Source organism: Zychaea mexicana, assembly GCF_025766255.1.
Source record: "Zychaea mexicana strain RSA 1403 chromosome Unknown BDB00scaffold_120, whole genome shotgun sequence".
NCBI classification, from domain to species: domain Eukaryota; kingdom Fungi; phylum Mucoromycota; class Mucoromycetes; order Mucorales; family Lichtheimiaceae; genus Zychaea; species Zychaea mexicana.
In genome coordinates this window covers 88,940-106,693 of record NW_026516783.1, presented here as the reverse complement: position 1 = coordinate 106,693, position 17,754 = coordinate 88,940, and the positions used below count along the sequence as shown (strand labels likewise).

Genomic DNA, 17,754 nt, shown 5'->3' with positions numbered 1-17,754 from the left:
ACCCAATAATACACGAAAACAAGTTTACGCTTTGCGTTTTTCCTTTCTTTAATCCAACACAGCAAGCTTTCTTTGTCCAAATTTAAATTAAATAACCGCGTTGCGATCAATATCTTGACATCGATTGTCGCCCCTTTTCCAGAAGGAGTAAGTTTCTCGTTTATTATTCTTTTCGACTCTGTCATACAAAATAATAGACAAAGGACAGCATTAAACACAGCGAATAGCACCTTCTCATAGTAATGTCACATTCCTGCTATTGCTGTTTACTTTATAGTGACATCGATTGGCGAACCGAACAACAATGCCGTGCATCCGTTACCATACCAGTCCATGTTCCGAGAGTTACTTTGGAGTAAGAGCTTACACACAAGAAATAATTAAAGGGTTACTAGTGGCACGCCTTAAAACAGACAACAGTTTATTTGACTAACGACTACACGTAATTTTTCTTAAAAAAGGCAACAAGACCGTAATTGCTGCCTCCTCGGCAGCAGTTGTGGGTGTCATTGCTGGCTATCCAGTGCGTATAATATTATGTAATATGGAAACACGAACAGAGTAACAAGGCTTCTTGCTTGATAACAATATACATGTTTAGTTTGATTCAGTGAAAACTCGAATGCAAACAGAACCTTACGGTTCAATTACAGCATGTGTCCGACAGACGTATCGAGAAGAAGGTGTGCGTGGATTCTTTCGAGGAGTACTGCCACCACTTGTCACAGTCAGCATCATCAAATCCATCTCGTTCTCCGTGTACGAAGAAACAAAATCTTTCTGCAAATCAAGATTTCCTTATTTGAAACGAGATGAATTAGGTCCTGTGATGTCCATATCAACCCTCGGTGGCGCCGTTAGTGGCGCATTTATTGCTACTTTTAGTTGTCCAGTTTGTATCTTAACCCTTTTTCATGTTGGGAGGAGGAAGAAGGATGGACTTATATTCATCCGTGTAATAACGTGTCTCAAACGCCAAATAGTTTGAACTGGTCAAGATCCATAAACAGCTCGAATTTTTATTGTTGCAGGCCAGCAGTATATCGACAGGTGCTACTGTTGTCCGTGAAAATAGGAAAAAACAGGGTATCAAATGTAATCTACCAAAAGCCACATCGAGCTGGCATTCAGCAAAAGAGATTGTTCGGTTAAAGGGAATACGTGGTTTATGGAGCGGATTCGGTTTGCATTTTGGTAAGTCTTTATATTTTCTATCAGGGGACAATGAGCTCATTGGTATGATTGGTTGGTTTATGTAATAGTGCGAGATGTAATCGGCACTGGTGTATATTTTGGAGGCTATGAGACAACCAAGTTCCTTCTTTCTGGACCTGAGAGGACAGCAGGGCCCATGACACAGTTTCTGGCAGGAGGCGTGTGTGGCATTCTTTGCTGGCTTGCGGTGTTCCCTATCGATCTTGTCAAATCCTTGATGCAGAAGGAGATTCTGGCACAGCAACCAACATATAAAAGCACAATGCATTGTGTACGTGATATTTATAAGTCCCGTGGACCAACTGGTTTTTATCGTGGCATTGCTGTCACTCTGTTACGTGCTTTTCCGTAAGTGATAATTTTCGCATTTAGACATGGGTAAAGGGGCTGGGGGGAGGGAAGGGACTTGAAGGGGTAATTGGCGTGTGCACTTTGATAGGCTAGATGCTTTAATGATTAAACAACAACCTGCCAATCAGAATTCATTCCCTCAATTTTTTGGTGTACGAACAAACGCTGGTCCTGGTACGATATCTTTCCAACCACACCCAGGAACACGTATCTCTGTAAATATTATATCAAATATTTCGTATGCACGTAACACCCACCATCCCCTGACACATCTTTGTTGTCATTTCTCTCTTTGATTCGTACTATCCCGGGGAATGTGTGTTGCATGCACATACGTTGTGTATGTGTGCAATGTATGCACACTTACAAAACACAAAAAATCTTGCGTTCTTCCTCGTTCCATTTGAAAACAAACGTACACATGTATATTTCTGTCCTTTCTTCTTTTCTTCGTCTTCTTATTATATAATTAAAATAGACCCAATTTCTTCGATTAAATCGACGCGTCTTTCCTCCTTTCCTTTTCGAACTTTTTTTCCAAAGATCTATTATACACATAATGCGTTCACTCGGTATAATCGCGGGTAGTATCGCATTATCCCTCCAAACCCTTGTACTCCCATTAGCTATGGGCCAAGAAAGCACGCTTGGCTATGGCACGCTCGAAGCTGAAGAATACGACCGTCCTAGCGATCAATTAGACGCGGATGTTCAGGAAATGGTGTCACGCATGACTTTGGAAGAAAAAATCGGCCAAATGACTCAGATCAATCAAGATTTGGTCCTGGGTGAAGATGGCGTGCTCAACAGAACAGCCGTGGAGCACTATGCCCAGAACTACTATGTAGGATCCTACCTAAACCAGTTGGCACGGTAAGTTTAGCAAAGACAGAAGAAATTCTCTATACTATGTAAGATAATGCTGACATGTATCTTGTACCTCAGGGATGGTATCAACTTTGACCATCAAGAGTATGCCAAGACCATCGAAGAAATCCAAGAGATCACGTTGGGTGTGAACTCCACCTACAAAATTCCCATTATCTATGGATTGGACCACATTCATGGTGCTCACTATGTTGCAAAATGTAAGCTTTTACATAACGCAACTTTTTTGTCTAGCTAGGAGCATGGAACTAATGCTATAACTTAGCAACTATCTTCGCGCATGGTGTCAACCTTGGGGCCAGTTTCAATCCCAAACTTTCATACGATACTGCTGCAGTCACAGCCAGGGAAACGCGCGCCGCCAATGTGCACTGGTATGGATTTGGTTTTCTTCTAATCTGGACAAGCGAGAAAAAAAGTTAAAGGCTAAAAAGACGTCCGCGCATATTTAAACTAGGACGTTTGCGCCTGTGTTGGACATTCCAATGAGCAAACAATGGGCGCGTGTTTTTGAAAACTTTGGTGAGGATCCTTACATGTCTGGCGTTATGGGTGCTGCTGCTGTTCGTGGTTACCAAGGCAAATACAAGACCGATCGTTCCAAAGTCGCTGCCTCCATGAAGCATTTCATCGCCTATGGAGCCCCTTACAGTGGCCAAGATCGTGACACGACCATAGTTTCCGATCGTATTGTGCATGATTATTTCGTTCCTGGATTTAAGGAAGCTGTTGATGCCGGTGTTGCCACAGCCATGGAGAGCTATATTGATGTCAACGGTGAGCCGGTTGTAGCTTCGCACAAGTATTTGCAAGAAATGCTGCGCGAGCAATTGCAGTTCAAGGGCATGCTTGTAACAGACTGGGCTGAAATCGAGAACTTGTATACGACCCACAAAGTGGCCGCCTCACATCGTGATGCCGTGCGCTTGTCGATTGGCAGCACTAGCGTTGATATGTCCATGGTGCCTTCGGATGTCATATTCTTTGACGAACTCAAGCAGCTGGTGCTGGACGGTGTCATTGACGAAGCGCGTATCAATGAATCCGCTGGTCGCCTCTTGCAGTTGAAGAAGGACCTTGGCTTGCTGGAGCCTGACGGTTGGAAAGTTGACCCAAACTTGGCGATTGGTTTACCCGAAGATATTGAGCTTGCACGCGATGCTGCTCGTGAGTCTGTTACACTGCTCAAGAACGAGAACGACGTGCTGCCTTTCAAGGAGGACACGAAGCGCGTCTTGATCGTCGGTCCAACTGGCGATACCTTGTCACATCTGGCTGGTGGCTGGACAATTTATTGGCAAGGTGCTACCGATGATGGTTGGCAAGGCAACACCAGCGACGAGCAGTTCTATTCCAACGGCACAACCATCCATAATGGTGTGCGTGCTGCTGCGCCTGAGGGCACGACTGTGGAGTACATGCAAGGCTTCGATATCGAAGGCAACGATATAAACATGGCTGAAGTGATTGCAGCAGCAGCAGACTATGATGTGATCGTAGCAACCATTGGTGAACACGTGTATTCTGAAGCACCAGGTGACATCCACGATATTCGATTGCCCCTTGGTCAAGCCCAGTCGGTCAGGATGCTTGCCGGTACCGGTAAACCGGTCGTCTCAATTCTGGTTGAAGGCCGTCCACGCACGTTGGACTCCATTCCTGAAGATTCCGATGCACTTGTCCAAGCATATTTGCCTGGTCCTTGGGGTGGCCATGCAATTGGTGAAATCTTGTTCGGCAAAGTTAATCCATCGGGTCGTCTTCCATACACTTACCCCAAGTACGCTGGTGATATTAACCTAAGCTACTGGCGCCAAGCCAACGATGTCTGGGACCCTCTTTACGAGTTCGGTCACGGTTTGAGCTACACCAAGTTTACTTACAGCAACATCACACTCGCAGAGAAGGAAGACAGCAATAGCGTTTTGGAACCTGGTATGACACGCACCGTCTCGATCCGAGTCACCAACGAAGGGCCGTACGATGGCTTGGAAACCGTGCTCATGTTCATCCATCAGCCAGTACGTTTGGTGACCCCACCTGCCAAATTACTCAAGGGCTTTGAAAAGATCCAATTAGCTGCAGGCGAGTCCAAGACGGTCGATTTTGAAGTTGGCGCAGATATGTTCCGCTACACTGGATTAGACGATGTGCCTCAAGGCACCATTGACAACGGTCCTGTCAAGATCCTGATTGGCGAACAACAATTTGATTTCGAGATACGCGTCTAGGCGTAATCTTCTTACTCTTTATTAATCTCTTGTCCAACATTGTTTCTCAATAATAATACATTTTCATAATACTTTGCTATGGTTTCAATTTGTACATCCTTGATCTCCTCAGCTGCAAGCCCCTTCAAAACATTTTCCTTGACAGCATTTGGATCTTCCTTGAGATTTTCAAACACAACAAATGCACTCGCATCATTGTCATCACCCGCCGTATCAATGATGCACTTGCCATATTCAGCGAACAGCGCCAAAATATCGGCTTGAGGGAGCGGAGATGGTTGTTGTGTGTTGCTGCTCGTAATGTAAAAGGCGTCTATTGTATGATCGATGGTTTCCGTGTCGATGAAATCAAAGTATAGGAAGGCAGTTCTGACCATCACAACCTTATTGACATAGTTAGCAATGACCGATGCTGGTTGGCGGTCTTGGTCGAAGAGTGGATAGCGTGTCGATCCATAGTTATATACATCTTCTTCGTCGTCTTGATTGAATTGGTCGTCCTCATTATCACTTTCAAGCCAGGCTGCATCCTCTCCCTCTTCATCTGAAACATCCCACCCATCCGTATTGCCTCGACGTTTACGCTCTTCTTCAGGAACTTCCTCCTTGACAGGTTCTGGTTCTTCTTGCTTTATTTCTTCCTCGGGTGCTTTTGGTGGCGGTGGGTTCGCCTGAATTTCTAACGTTACCCTTATTGTTTAGTCGCATATTATTTATACATTGGTATTACTGTAAAGAGAAAGCACTAAGATATAAACGACTTACCAAGGTACGAGTGTAGTTTCAAGAACACCAGGCCCGTGATATATGCATCATAACCAGCTTCATGCTCTTTGTCATGAAGATATCGAGGAAATTCAATGCTCATATCTAGAAAATAAGAGTGTCAGGATATATATAGCACTTTTTTCCATTTCTTGTTCTTACCAACATATGGATTCTTGAACAGTTCTTGATTGGTCTCGAAACGCAAATTTTCTAATGCAGTTCCTGCACCAATGCGTGACTATATATCGTTATGTGAGTGATATAGAAAATATTGCAGGAAATAATGGTATTACTTAAAATATACACACCTGTAATTCAGTCGAGGCAGCACACATGTACTTGGTATCAACCATACTATAAAACAACCGCGTGAGTAAGATTAATTCGATTCCCAGCATCCTTATCGTTTTCTCTCCCTCTGATCCACGTACTAAGGGAACACCTTATGGGCTAGCTTTTTGAATTCATTGACATTATCTGGCAACGGCTGAATAAACTGGCCAATAATATGACAGATATCAAGTAGCATATTGTGGCCCACGACCATCTTGCGCGACGCTGAAATCATGTCAATCACTTTGCGGAAACCAACTGCATCGTCACAGTCTTTCTTGAAGATGTTCATTAAAAATTATGTGAAAAAACACGTACTACGCGTGAGTCTCATTTTTCCCCAAGCTTTTTCGAAAATCCAGTTACCTGTACTCGGGCCATTTGTTCATTAGTACGTTTTTCGAGCTGCTTTTCAGTTAGCCTCACGATACGAATGAAGCCAGTTCGGCCCTCGGCAGTTAGATCTGGGAAACTAATGGATTTTTAGAGGGGAAAAATAGTCAATTTAGATATGCTCTATCATGCCTCACACAAAGTAGAAGGCCTTTGTATCATAATCTACTTGCCTTTTCCGGACTTCTTGATATATCAATCGACGCTGATACGCATTTCGAGTGGAGATGTTGACGCCACTCTCGTCATCAGTCTTTTTTGGATTCTCTACCCATTTCGCGATCTTTTTCCTGTTTCCAAAAAGAGATACAACAGATTCATGCGTTAATGATTCTCTATTACATTAAAATAAAGAAGAATCTCCCGTCGCTTATGGATCTGTACCCATTGCTCACTTTGCATCCTCGACAAATAGTTTTTCTTTTTCATCAATACGGATATCCGGCAAATCATCACGGATTCTTTTTCGTGCTTCGGCAATATACTCTTGTTCTTCTGTTACGGTGAGATATGGAATGCCTTGATAAACCCACTGATACATACCCAAATATTTACGCGTGTATTAGTATATAGGCATTTCTCCAGAACTTGCATATTACCGAACCCCGCACCAAAACGTGTTTATGTATGTACCTTATTAAAGTCAAACGACTGCTTTGCAAGAAAGTCAAAAGCTTGTGCTTGCGTCATGAAAACACGATTTGGTTGGATCCGACCTGTCGTGCCCGTTGGAAAAATGTAAAAGTTGAACGGTTTGGCCATATACCGACCACTGCGCTCGTCCCACGTAAACGTGCAGAAGCCAAACTGAATGATCTGGAACCGTTCCGTTGCCTCTTTGTATTCAGTGTAACGATTGTCCAAAGTGTCAAGTCGTTTACTACCTCCAGGACGATGAAGACCTGCACAAACCGAAGTCACCGATACATTTATCCGTTACGCACCATGGCTTGTTTATGAGTTTTCGCTTCTTCATTTTACTGCCACCAATACGCGCTCCATTTTTTTTTGCGAAAATAAAAACCGTACCTGATAGCTCGGTGTCCACAGCAATAAAATCGCATTCTTCAATAGCCTCTCGGATGGTCTCAATCTTTGATTGAAACTGCTGCCGAGAAATCTCCATATTGAAACAGAAAGCACTCAAGAAGACGTAGTTAAAACAAGCGCGTGCGAAGGATGTTAAAGCACCGTTTCAAGGCAGCAGTGGCAAGAGTGACTCCGCTTTTCTTCTGTTCTTTTACAGCGCTTGACACCCTAACGATGTATCGTTTTACGCACAATTGTTGGATATAAGTAGTTAAAACCATCAAAGGTGTTAGGAATCAACGTCGAGACGCTGGATTCTCAAAAAAACTGTAATGTAAGTATGATGATATGAAAACCATAGAATAACGCTAGTGAAAACACTAAGCTTTTACGAATTCTACTACTTAGCAAACGATATTTCTCTTTATTTTTGCCAATAATTTTGGAGCTATACATGTTAATATAAAAACGCTAATCATTTGATGACAAAAGTTTCTTCGGGTACGACAACGCCGGAGAAAAAGTACTCTGGATTTGCAACCCTGCATGTCCCAATAGCTCTGTAACGATTGTCTGTTTTATCCCGCACAATAACCGGGAAGCGTTTTCGATCAGGCCAGTTATCTTTGAACTGTACACCAGATAGTATCACCACGTCGGAGACAGCATATACGCGCTCTGTCAGAGAAAAGTCTTCGAAACATGCAATAGCCTCCTGGGACCAAGCAGCATTCCACCAGAACAGGTTCTCTTTTTTGATCGGCACAAACTGTGCCACATGCCAAAGTTTATCATGGAGGCTTTTGTTGAGTCCCTTCTGATCATAGATTGGAAGCTCATAGGCATGCGTTATCAAAAGATTCAGGATTTTACTGACATCCTTCCCTGGGAACTGGACAGAAATACAGAGAATCCAGCGAACTTCTTCTCCGTTAACATCATGGCTCGGACCTTGAGGTACAAGTGGAAGATCTTTGTGTTCGAATGGAGAAAACCACCTGTCATGAGCATCTTTGTTGGATGGAAGACTTGTGCTAGTTACATGCATAAATTCACCATTAACAGTATAGCTTTTAAAAGTTGTTTTTGGATAATCGCTATATTCGTGGCGAAGAGGAAGTATATGCTCTCCTTGTACACCAGTCCAAGTTGGCAAGAGTTGACAGTGGGTCTGGATTGGGACAGTGTAAGGCTGACGCTGCCGGAGTTTAGCCCCCGTTAAAAGTTCCTTGAGTTGGAAGGATACATCAGTAGCTTCGGCCAAGTCGTCCTTTGGCCGGCCGATGCGTGTGTAATCTTTGTGACACCCAAAACACAGGATGGATATGTCTTTCTGGGCCAAAAGCCCATAAAAATGGAGCAACAAGTCGTCTATTGGCTGATCGTAGTTGACCGTAATACTGCTCATGATGTCGGGAAGAAGGTTGGCAAGTGCAAATACTCTGTCGTGTTCCTTCGTGGTTGTCCGTATGTGAGCATAGTATAGGATAGTACTAACGTTCCAGACTGGTTGCTTCTGACAGAGCGTATGTAAGTTTGCCACTCTCTGGACCAAATACCACCAAGAATGGATGTCCTGGCCCACAAAAAGTATCCTTTGCGATAGTAGTGCTTCTTCCAAGGTCCAAACACGTCTCATCCATTGGGAAGTATATAGCTTGGGATAATTGGGTTGGTGTTTTAGAGGCTTCGTTTCGAGATAATGGCGTGAACAAAATTCCGGAATCAGTGCCACGGTACAGTATGCATTGCGATAAACTTTATGCATCTGCTTTATTTCTCGGATCTTTTCGTCTTTGTCGTCCTGATTGATACACCATTGGTCATACCAGATGTACCTGACATTGAAGTCCTTGCATATTTGTTGGATGATACCTTCGAATTGGACATATTTGACGCGGCGGGGTTTACGCTTTCGTCCCCTTGGTCTTCGTGGTACCCGTTTGGCCGGGAAAATGATTCTATGTCTTCCATGATCCACCCGTCTGGTTGTCCCCGTCACTTCGTCCACGATGATTTCGCCGGACCAATTCCAAGAATACGACAACGCACAATAGCCTTCGCTGACGCTGGACCCTTGAATTACGCGCATGTCGGACACACGGAGAAGTTTGCTTGGCATAAATTCTGGTTTTGGCAGTGTAGAAAACCGCTGAGGTGGTCGGGTATGTTGGAATAGACCATATTTAGGCTCTGAATACCATCGCTCGACATCAGAGTACTGCTCGGTATTATACGTAATGTACATGATCTATGATAGAGTTTTTACTGTTACATTATGTCGACTTTAAGCGCTGATACATTGAGCAGTTGAGACCTACTTTTTATTAGAGAAAGAAAGATGGAGGCGTTCGGCAAGATACTTTCTCGGTATGATAGCAAGCAGCAATGTTTCGTATGCCTTCACGTATAGTCTTAAGAGGATATCACAAATATCAAAAAACGATATGACAGTAGCAGGATAAACGATAAACGGTTAACAAAGTGGTGTTGGTGGTGAAAAGAGAGAATTATCTACCAAGGGGTATGTTCATCAACTCTTCTTTTTTTTAATACCATGTGTAACGCCGTTGATGCGTACAACCTTCAACAGCTAAGCCAAAAGCCCGTTGATGTTCCACAGCTACCAGCAGCTTGCACCTTTAAGGAACAAGAGTGTAACCAGATCAAAGTGCTGTTGATGTTGGCTTCAGCCAGTAATAAGCAAGATCATCTCCGTCTTTTCTTTCGAAGAGCCCAGATCCAGGTATACAAGGGTGTCTTTTGTTGATATCCTTTCTTTATGAACAGTTGATCCAGATTTGAGAGCTCAAACAAGCATGATTGCTTATTGAAAAAGGATAAAATCAGGAAGCTTCTCATTGTATAATCACCAAAGTTTTAAATTTCATAGATAGCCAGGTGCCAAATGACAGGAAATCATCTTGGCATACTGGATTTATGGTGAGAATTTGTTTAAAAATAGTCTAGCTTAGTTATATCCCTGCCTAACAAAATAAAATATGTAAATCACATTATCACAAAAACATCAAGTATGGATCGACATTGTCGCTCCATTGCTACGAAGGTCAATTTGTCTAGTGGCAGTAGTAATGAGTAAAAACCAGATTTCTTATATATAGGGTGAGCTACTGTAGCAAATAATGCGATAATTACGATTTCAAAGAAATTGACTTTTATGATCCGCACTACATAGCTGGCATAACAACTTCCGTTTGCCCATCACAACCCGCTGTTTGCGCTTCTTACTATTTCAAAAGACGGTTGATTCTATTTATCAAAATCATGTAGTAGATATGAAAACCTCTAAAAAAATGGTAGGGAAGTAGATCAAATTTTTTTTGACCTATCCTTAATCTGACTAATACTTTTGACTTTAATGACATTTTACTCATAAAGATGCAAAAATATAATACATTCTCGCTTTTGTTCTCTGATTATGTATACACTTGGCGGAAATTAGGATACAGTGAGAGAGTTTGGGTAATGTCCGCAGTTAGCTGACAAGTTGCATTTACAGAAAGCAGTGGATACACACGCGCTTGTTAAGAATGCCATCAATTTAAACACCAAGTATACGCGAAGTAGATATGTGCGTGACGTTTAGTATGCAGTCAATGTGCAGCTATTTGGATACAATGACCATGATAACTTCATTGTGTATATTGTCGGGTTTACATACAATAAGAAATATTCAATTGAGCTGTTTTGTATCAGAAGATCTTTGATAAATTATTAGCTTAATCAAAAACAAAACCGTAGTTTGATTGATTTCAACTATCCTTTCTCTGATAGTGCCTCTTAAAAAACTAGCCATCTGGATACTTACCTCACCTACCCCATCTTCTCAACCAATTGAATCAGACTTCAGCTTTGCTAAAAAAAAATGGCAATTTGTATAACCTTAGCAACATTCCCCACGTTGTTGTAATCACTGTAACGGTAAGCGCATTTCAATTATAAATCATTTCGAGCAAAAGATAACCCATGAGCCAAGGTAGTAGAAAAGATACATCAAACAATGGGCTGCTTCAACCACCCTTGACTTTTTGCTTAGTTATTCAATTTTCGTTGCTTCTGTCAAACTCAGATGTTTTTTCCCGGTGGGTGTGGTATTGAGCCCAGCGGTGTGAGACCGAAATTTAGGGCGAGCGGACCTGAGAGTGCTTCAAGTGCGTGGATACGCTAGAACGAAACCCTCCTTTTTCTTCGCACATAACCATGAAGTACAGTGCTGGTAAGATATCGAACAACAGCAAAACGAACGGAATCACATAGACGAACGGATGGATACGTCGATACAACGGATGGATCACTGGATGGATGGATTCACTAACGAATTTTAAACATTGTGTGTGATTTATCATTTGTATAGACGTTAGCTCTTCGCGCAGAAAGAGCAGAAAGGCTCATTTCACCGCTTCCTCGACCGAGCGTCGTAAGATTATGAGCTCTGCTCTCTCCAAGGAGCTCCGCGAAAAGTACAACGTGAGTGAATACCTCTTTACGAAATTCACGAAAACACACACACACACGCATGCAACATTTTTTGTGCGGCCCCCCGACAATCGATTCTATCCATTACGAAAAGTGCATACCAACCAACCCATTCAATTAAAATTTCTTTTCTCTCGATTACAATTATTAGACCCGTTCCATTCCCGTTCGCAAGGACGACGAAGTTTTGGTTGTTCGCGGTTCCTTGAAGGGCCGTGAGGGCAAGGTTGTCCAGGTCTACCGTAAGAAGTGGGTCATTCACATTGACCGTGTCAACCGCGAGAAGGTTAACGGTAAGAGAACAGCCGTCCAAAAAAGCAAATCAACAGCTTAAAATCAGCAAAAGAAAGAAATATACTTAAATGTGGTAAATGGAAAATTGCAGGTGCCTCCGTCCCCATTGGTGTCCATCCCTCCAACGTTGTCGTTACCAAGGTCAAGATTGACAAGAGTCGTCAGGCTATCTTGGATCGCAAGGACCGCTCCAAGGGCAAGGCCGAAGCTATGCAGCAGGTAAAGCATATCTTACATTGGATTGAATAGATTTGCTTTGCAATTATTTTCACTATTACTAACTTTATTAAACTACTATATTCATATAGTAAAATGTTTCTATTTTATTCGTTTGCACAGTAAAAAATACATATATTTCTTTTGAAAAAAAAATCATTGATTTGGTATATCATTTGTTATTCGTGAGCCGAGAATAAGGGCAGACATTATATGGAAGAGTATTATTATTTTTTATGCGAAAAGAACCTGTTTTTTTCTCTCTTTGCAAAACGTACAAGAATATGGGCAAGAGAGAGAGAGAGAGAGAGAGAGAAAGATGGAGTGAGATTTACAGGTTTGGCCCATTACAAAGGTATCAAGTAAAGAAAAGACATATAAAAATTGGTAGACAAGTTACAAAGCGAATATGTGTGTGTAGAAAAAGAGGAAGCGTATGTGTACTTGTGTGTGCGTAAGAAGGTAGCTTTTGTTTTGACTCTTATTCCTATGATGGAACGATAGAAAGGAGAAAAAAGAAGGCGCTGGCGAGGAACGGTATATCATTATTATAAAGTAATATTGTTTGGGGGAGGGCCCAACTATAGCATTTCCACATCCTGCTGGTCCATCTTTTCAGCCATCATTGCCACAATAGCCGCACCAACAATCCGTGAGAACTTGACGATACCGACCGAGATCTTGGTGGACACGTCTTCCGGAATCAGCGCTTTTAATGTTTCACATACTCGTGGATGAAATGATGGATAGTCCTTGTATACCTCTCCGCTGATGGCTACAAAAAACGATGCGTTCACATAAGCAAAAGATCAAATAGGGATATATCATGTATATGAACAATGGGGAAAAAAAACATGAGCTGCCCTTCCAACTACTTACCAATAGCAAAACCATCGCTGTTTCTATCCAATCCAATCCCACGCTCGACCATGTGCTTGACAACGCTAGCGATATTAGCGCCAAGCAGCATGGCGGCGCGCTGCCCAACGAGCTCACACACCTTCTTGACGATCTCCCGATCAGCCTGCGTCGTTTCGGCGACCTTGCACATCTCCTCCAGCACGACCCGCGTGTCTTCGAGATTCTCCCAGTCATCATCCGCCTCACACACATACATGTAGCTGGTATCAAACTGGTACGGTGTTCGCAATAGGCACTCCTCGTCATCGTTGATCTGAAAGGACAGTATCTGACGGTTGACAAGATCGACCAAGACTTGCCGTACAATTTCTCCAAGATACATGCCCGTCGTCATTTTCTCAAAGATGTGGATGCCTCGGTTGTTGCTTTGATTGTCCACGAGTTTGTCGTAGCGACACATGGGTAAATGCCGTGAGCCAAAGTTACACCATTCTGTGTTCATGATCATGTCGTTGTTGTAATAGGGTTCCATACTGTTACTGCTACTACTACTGCTGCTGCTCTTGTTGCTGTTGTTGTCCTGTGGATGTTGTTGGTGCTTGATTTGTGCCAAGAACTTGCTGATATTGCAAACCTTATCATAATATGCACAGTTGGTTCCGATGTTATGCACAATGCCAATACGCGTCGCTGGATGTTGATAAGCGTGTGCTAGCAGCGTACAGACGGAATCTTTAGGATAAGAGAATTGATTATCAGTGAAAATCGTCTTTCTATTCCTTCATCCACTCATTTGAACGCGCACACGACATCTTATTTATCTTCTACAACTTTTATGCCAATCCAGTCTTCTGCCAAAGACCTCGTTGAATGCCCCCTTCACCATTCCTGTAATAAAGCAGCAGATCCTACTGACACCTGGAAGATAAAATGGGGCTAATTACCGTTTGCTATGGCAACGATGCGCACGTTTAATCCTTTTGCTTGGAAACGAGAGTGGAAGAGATCAACGACGTCTCTGCCGATCACATTTGGAAATTCAAACCCATGTTCCAGCGCCATGATTGTCCCACGGTCGAGCCCAGTTTGGCGCACGGCAAATCCAAGACTGATAGCCATTGAATACACTGTCTGCTGCTGTTCTTGTTCTTGTCGGTGATGATGATGATGATGATGTGATGATGATTCTGATACTCTTCGTTGAAAGTCGGATACACAGTCTGCTACATAGTCGATCAGGATGCCAATATCATTGCCAGCTGTCAGGTCGTCTGGTATTTCATACTGATATTGGTTGATCGCCAGTTTGCCGCCTTCGCCTTTAAGTACGACCTGACACACGTAAATGTCCACACCACTGATTTCCAGCGCCAGATACGTGCCTTGTTCGTTTCCAGTGGGGTATCCTTTATAATAGACAAGGAAAAGCAAGCATGACCCATCAATTTTTTTTGTTCTCTTTTATACAAATAGATAAAGAGAAAGGTGGGTAGCAGTGGTATCAATATCATACCAATAACGTAAGAAGGAATCATCTTTAGATCACCCATTCCACCTTCAACATCCGCTAAACCGGCTTCCATTTCTTTTTCGAACCCGTGAACGATTGAATGAAGCTGCTCATTGGATACGTGAAACTCCCGCCGAACATCGTCAACGGCGGCTTGTTGCTGTGGAGACCCATGAGCCAAGTGCATTGCCGAATTAGATCGTCGTCGTACTCGATGGTCAGTGCTACCTGTATTGTTGTGTGGATAAGCGGACTGCGTTGCTGACATGGTCGTTAAACTTTGTTTATGGAAGGAAAAGGGCTGTGTCTGTATGCGTGGGGAGAAAGAAGAGAGAAGAAGGGACCTCTTCTATCTACTGTGTGATATGTAAAAAGAAAAAACGCGCGCGTGTGTATGTATGCTGCAGCAGGCGGCTATGTCAGTTGCAAAAAAAAAAGGGCGCTGAGAAAGAAAAAAAAAGTCTCCCGCCCTTTTTTTTCTTTTTGGGCGAGCATGCAAAGTTAGAGAGTGTGTCACCTCACTTATTCATATATTACACATACACACACACGCACGCATATTACCTGCGTTTCGCTCTAACTTATCCTGCAAAAGAAAGGATCCTACCATGCAGTCGAATGTTATATACTGTGCATTGGTGGCCACCTGCTTAGAGTCCAGCCAAGCAACACCAGCAGAGGATAAGCGCCAAAGAAAACCGTGCCGCTGTATGCTGATAACTCGTACTCGTGGAAACGAATCGAGCTAGATTTTTGGGGCCCAAGATTGGTTCTGTTCCCAGGATACAACATTCTTTTTTCCGTTTTTCTTTTTTGCATTCTGTCAGTCATCGAATACCAACTCTTTTTGATACACGCACCGATTAATTTATCATCAGCCTCTAGCCATGTAATTATCCTCGATATTCCACATATGATATATTATATTCACGCGCATGTAAGAAACGGTATTGCATCGCCTTCTGGATTAAAGAAAAGCAAAAGACATTGCTTTGATGCATTGTTCTATCTCATAGGGTGCACCATGTGTTGTGCTTGAACAATTTCTCACCGCATGGTCAGCTGCAGCGAACCAACTACAGCAGGAGGATGTGTGTTGTCGTGTGTGATTTTATTTGTCAATGTCAATGCATTGCAGTAACTCATGGAAGATAGCTGGAATTGCCGACTGCATATGCCACGATACGAGTATGTACTGATACTACTGTATCACTCACTGTTAGCACAAAAATAGAGGTATGGATACAGTTACATCTCTGGAAACATCATGTTGCTGATATGAGCTGGGTCTTCCCATACGCCTATTTGTTCTAGGATGGCCTATATCTTACCCGAGCATCGAACGTTGTCGTCCGGATCCCATTGCCTTTGTGTCGTCGTGGTTATAGCTTTAGTTGATTGATTTACAAACTACTGGTTTATTCCCATCAAAGCAAAGATTAGCACCGTCCCCACACAGCACAACCCGAAAATCAATGCGACCTATGTGCACAAGGACACGTGAATTTTCTTGTTTTCGATTACGAACCTCCATAATGCGAGAGAAACAAACAAACAAATCCAAATTCTTGGCAAAAATAATGAAAACAAGAAGCCGTCTGCTCGGCTCATGGAAGATGTCTAGTCTTTCCACCTTTCTTGCCCTTTAAATGGTCGAAAAGTTAAAAAAAAAAGCTTATTTGTTGACGACCTGCGAAAGTTTAACTTAAAAATAATTGGGCGGTCGTACAGCAAGCTATGTGTTTTTGGTGGGGAAATCCTGTTTTGGCTGTCCGCGAACATAAAGGCCACCAACAAAACCAAACGCATGATTATAAAAGAGGTCCAGCGTTCAGGTAATAGGTATGACCACGTACTTTGCTCTTCAGAATATTCAGGAGATCAGAGAGAACGTCTCCGCATACTACAGCTCAGGTTTTGCCACCCGACTCCCTACTCTTCCAGTATACACTAGCGCAATCAATAGAGTTAAAAGAAAAAGCATCGGACAACCAGTGGAGAAAGTTTGCTATTTCAAAAATCATTGCTCCAACTCTATCGACGACTGTACACTAGCGACATTCCACTGGATAACCATGTCCAAAAAAAAAACGTTAAACATCAATGCGATGACGATTACGCAACATCATGCCTCCAGAATAACTCTCGTTAATGCCTTTGGAACATACGGATGATTGACCCAATCCTATACTTGCCTGGCCTCAACTCACGACCGCTATCGACTGACTCAATGGCGGATGCACTGGTTACGTTTATAGCCAATTCTTGATTGCAGCTGTGGTTGTCCTGCTATCAACCGAGAGCATTACACTACATGGCCCCTTCTGAGCAATGTACTGGCCTCTCTCTCAAGTCTGCGATCGGCCCACCCTCTGGCGTCTTCACAATAGGATGGCATCATTGATCAAATCATGAACACTGTCCTTCAGGAAAAATGGTCCAAAGTCTGGACAGCACTGCTCGCCACACTATATACCGTTTAAGAGTTACGCCAATACCGATTACAACAACAACGACGACGAACCACTACCAACAGGCCTTGACTCACCTTTACAACGATTCTCTCTATATTCCCACCCACTATAAAGTGTGGAGTTTCTCTTTTTATATATCACACAATAAATCAATTTTAACCTGATATCTTCTCGCTTTCTCCCACTCACTTTTCGGATACCTTGATGATCCCTCTATCTTATATTCATCTACTTTTCATATCTGGGTTTCTTATTGTTCTACTACCCCGTACCTGTAACAACACCAACCACGCATAAATAACTCCGTACCATAAAGGAAGCGACCGTATGCCTTATGGCGCTATTTAATCCATGTCTAACATTGATAAAACCGACATTTAAACTGACTAAAAGAAAAAATAAGGACCGATAGCAATCTTTGATAAATATAGAAGAGAGCTGCACTTAACAGGTCATAGCTTATCTTTGTTGCTACATACTAGTAACAAAGGGACCACTTTCATCCTTGCTTTTTAAAAAAGCTACTACTGATGTCACTATCAAACGACAAACTGGTCTTTCGTGATTTAAAATTCTCGTTTATTATAGGGTTCAGTTAAGGTCCTCATCATGAACAATGTACACACATACCGGCAATAAGATCCAGCGATTGGACGCGCAATACAGTACCCGCTCGTTAAACCGATCACCTCTG

At 42.7% G+C, this 17,754-nt stretch overlaps 5 protein-coding genes across 5 annotated transcripts; 2 read left to right on the top strand and 3 right to left on the bottom strand.

Moving 5' to 3' along the window:
- Window positions 1-333: 333 nt before the first annotated feature.
- BDB00DRAFT_877923 (glycoside hydrolase superfamily) lies at window positions 334-4,685 on the top strand (the record flags this gene model as incomplete). The annotated part of the gene is made up of 10 exons (XM_053127673.1): window positions 334-355; window positions 462-523; window positions 602-856; window positions 984-1,194; window positions 1,263-1,563; window positions 1,655-1,740; window positions 2,193-2,439; window positions 2,512-2,654; window positions 2,720-2,828; window positions 2,912-4,685. 10 exons carry the CDS (start codon window positions 334-336, stop codon window positions 4,683-4,685), a joined length of 3,210 nt encoding a protein of 1,069 aa, XP_052974270.1.
- On the bottom strand, window positions 4,686-7,386 carry BDB00DRAFT_850615 (ribonuclease H-like domain-containing protein). Its single transcript, XM_053125456.1, has 10 exons — window positions 7,209-7,386; window positions 6,813-7,081; window positions 6,575-6,711; window positions 6,353-6,469; window positions 6,153-6,258; window positions 5,885-6,063; window positions 5,762-5,807; window positions 5,613-5,691; window positions 5,451-5,555; window positions 4,686-5,364 (listed from the first exon to the last, which is right to left on the bottom strand). Exons 1-10 carry the CDS (start codon window positions 7,303-7,305, stop codon window positions 4,697-4,699), a joined length of 1,803 nt encoding a protein of 600 aa, XP_052974269.1. The 5' UTR covers window positions 7,306-7,386; the 3' UTR covers window positions 4,686-4,696.
- A 245-nt stretch (window positions 7,387-7,631) lies between these two features.
- BDB00DRAFT_933074 (uncharacterized protein) lies at window positions 7,632-9,714 on the bottom strand. Its single transcript, XM_053129107.1, has 2 exons — window positions 9,530-9,714; window positions 7,632-9,459 (listed from the first exon to the last, which is right to left on the bottom strand). The coding sequence occupies exon 2, from the start codon at window positions 9,454-9,456 to the stop codon at window positions 7,684-7,686; it is 1,773 nt and encodes a 590-aa protein (XP_052974268.1). The 5' UTR covers window positions 9,457-9,459; window positions 9,530-9,714; the 3' UTR covers window positions 7,632-7,683.
- A 1,534-nt stretch (window positions 9,715-11,248) lies between these two features.
- BDB00DRAFT_850613 (translation protein SH3-like domain-containing protein) lies at window positions 11,249-12,112 on the top strand. The gene is made up of 3 exons (XM_053125455.1): window positions 11,249-11,445; window positions 11,584-11,696; window positions 11,857-12,112. The coding sequence occupies exons 1-3, from the start codon at window positions 11,430-11,432 to the stop codon at window positions 12,037-12,039; spliced, it is 312 nt and encodes a 103-aa protein (XP_052974267.1). The 5' UTR covers window positions 11,249-11,429; the 3' UTR covers window positions 12,040-12,112.
- A 395-nt stretch (window positions 12,113-12,507) lies between these two features.
- Window positions 12,508-15,015, bottom strand: BDB00DRAFT_850609 (hexokinase-domain-containing protein). The gene is made up of 4 exons (XM_053125454.1): window positions 14,590-15,015; window positions 14,021-14,482; window positions 13,095-13,808; window positions 12,508-12,990 (listed from the first exon to the last, which is right to left on the bottom strand). Exons 1-4 carry the CDS (start codon window positions 14,852-14,854, stop codon window positions 12,797-12,799), a joined length of 1,635 nt encoding a protein of 544 aa, XP_052974266.1. The 5' UTR covers window positions 14,855-15,015; the 3' UTR covers window positions 12,508-12,796.
- Between the last annotated feature and the right edge of the window lie 2,739 nt (window positions 15,016-17,754).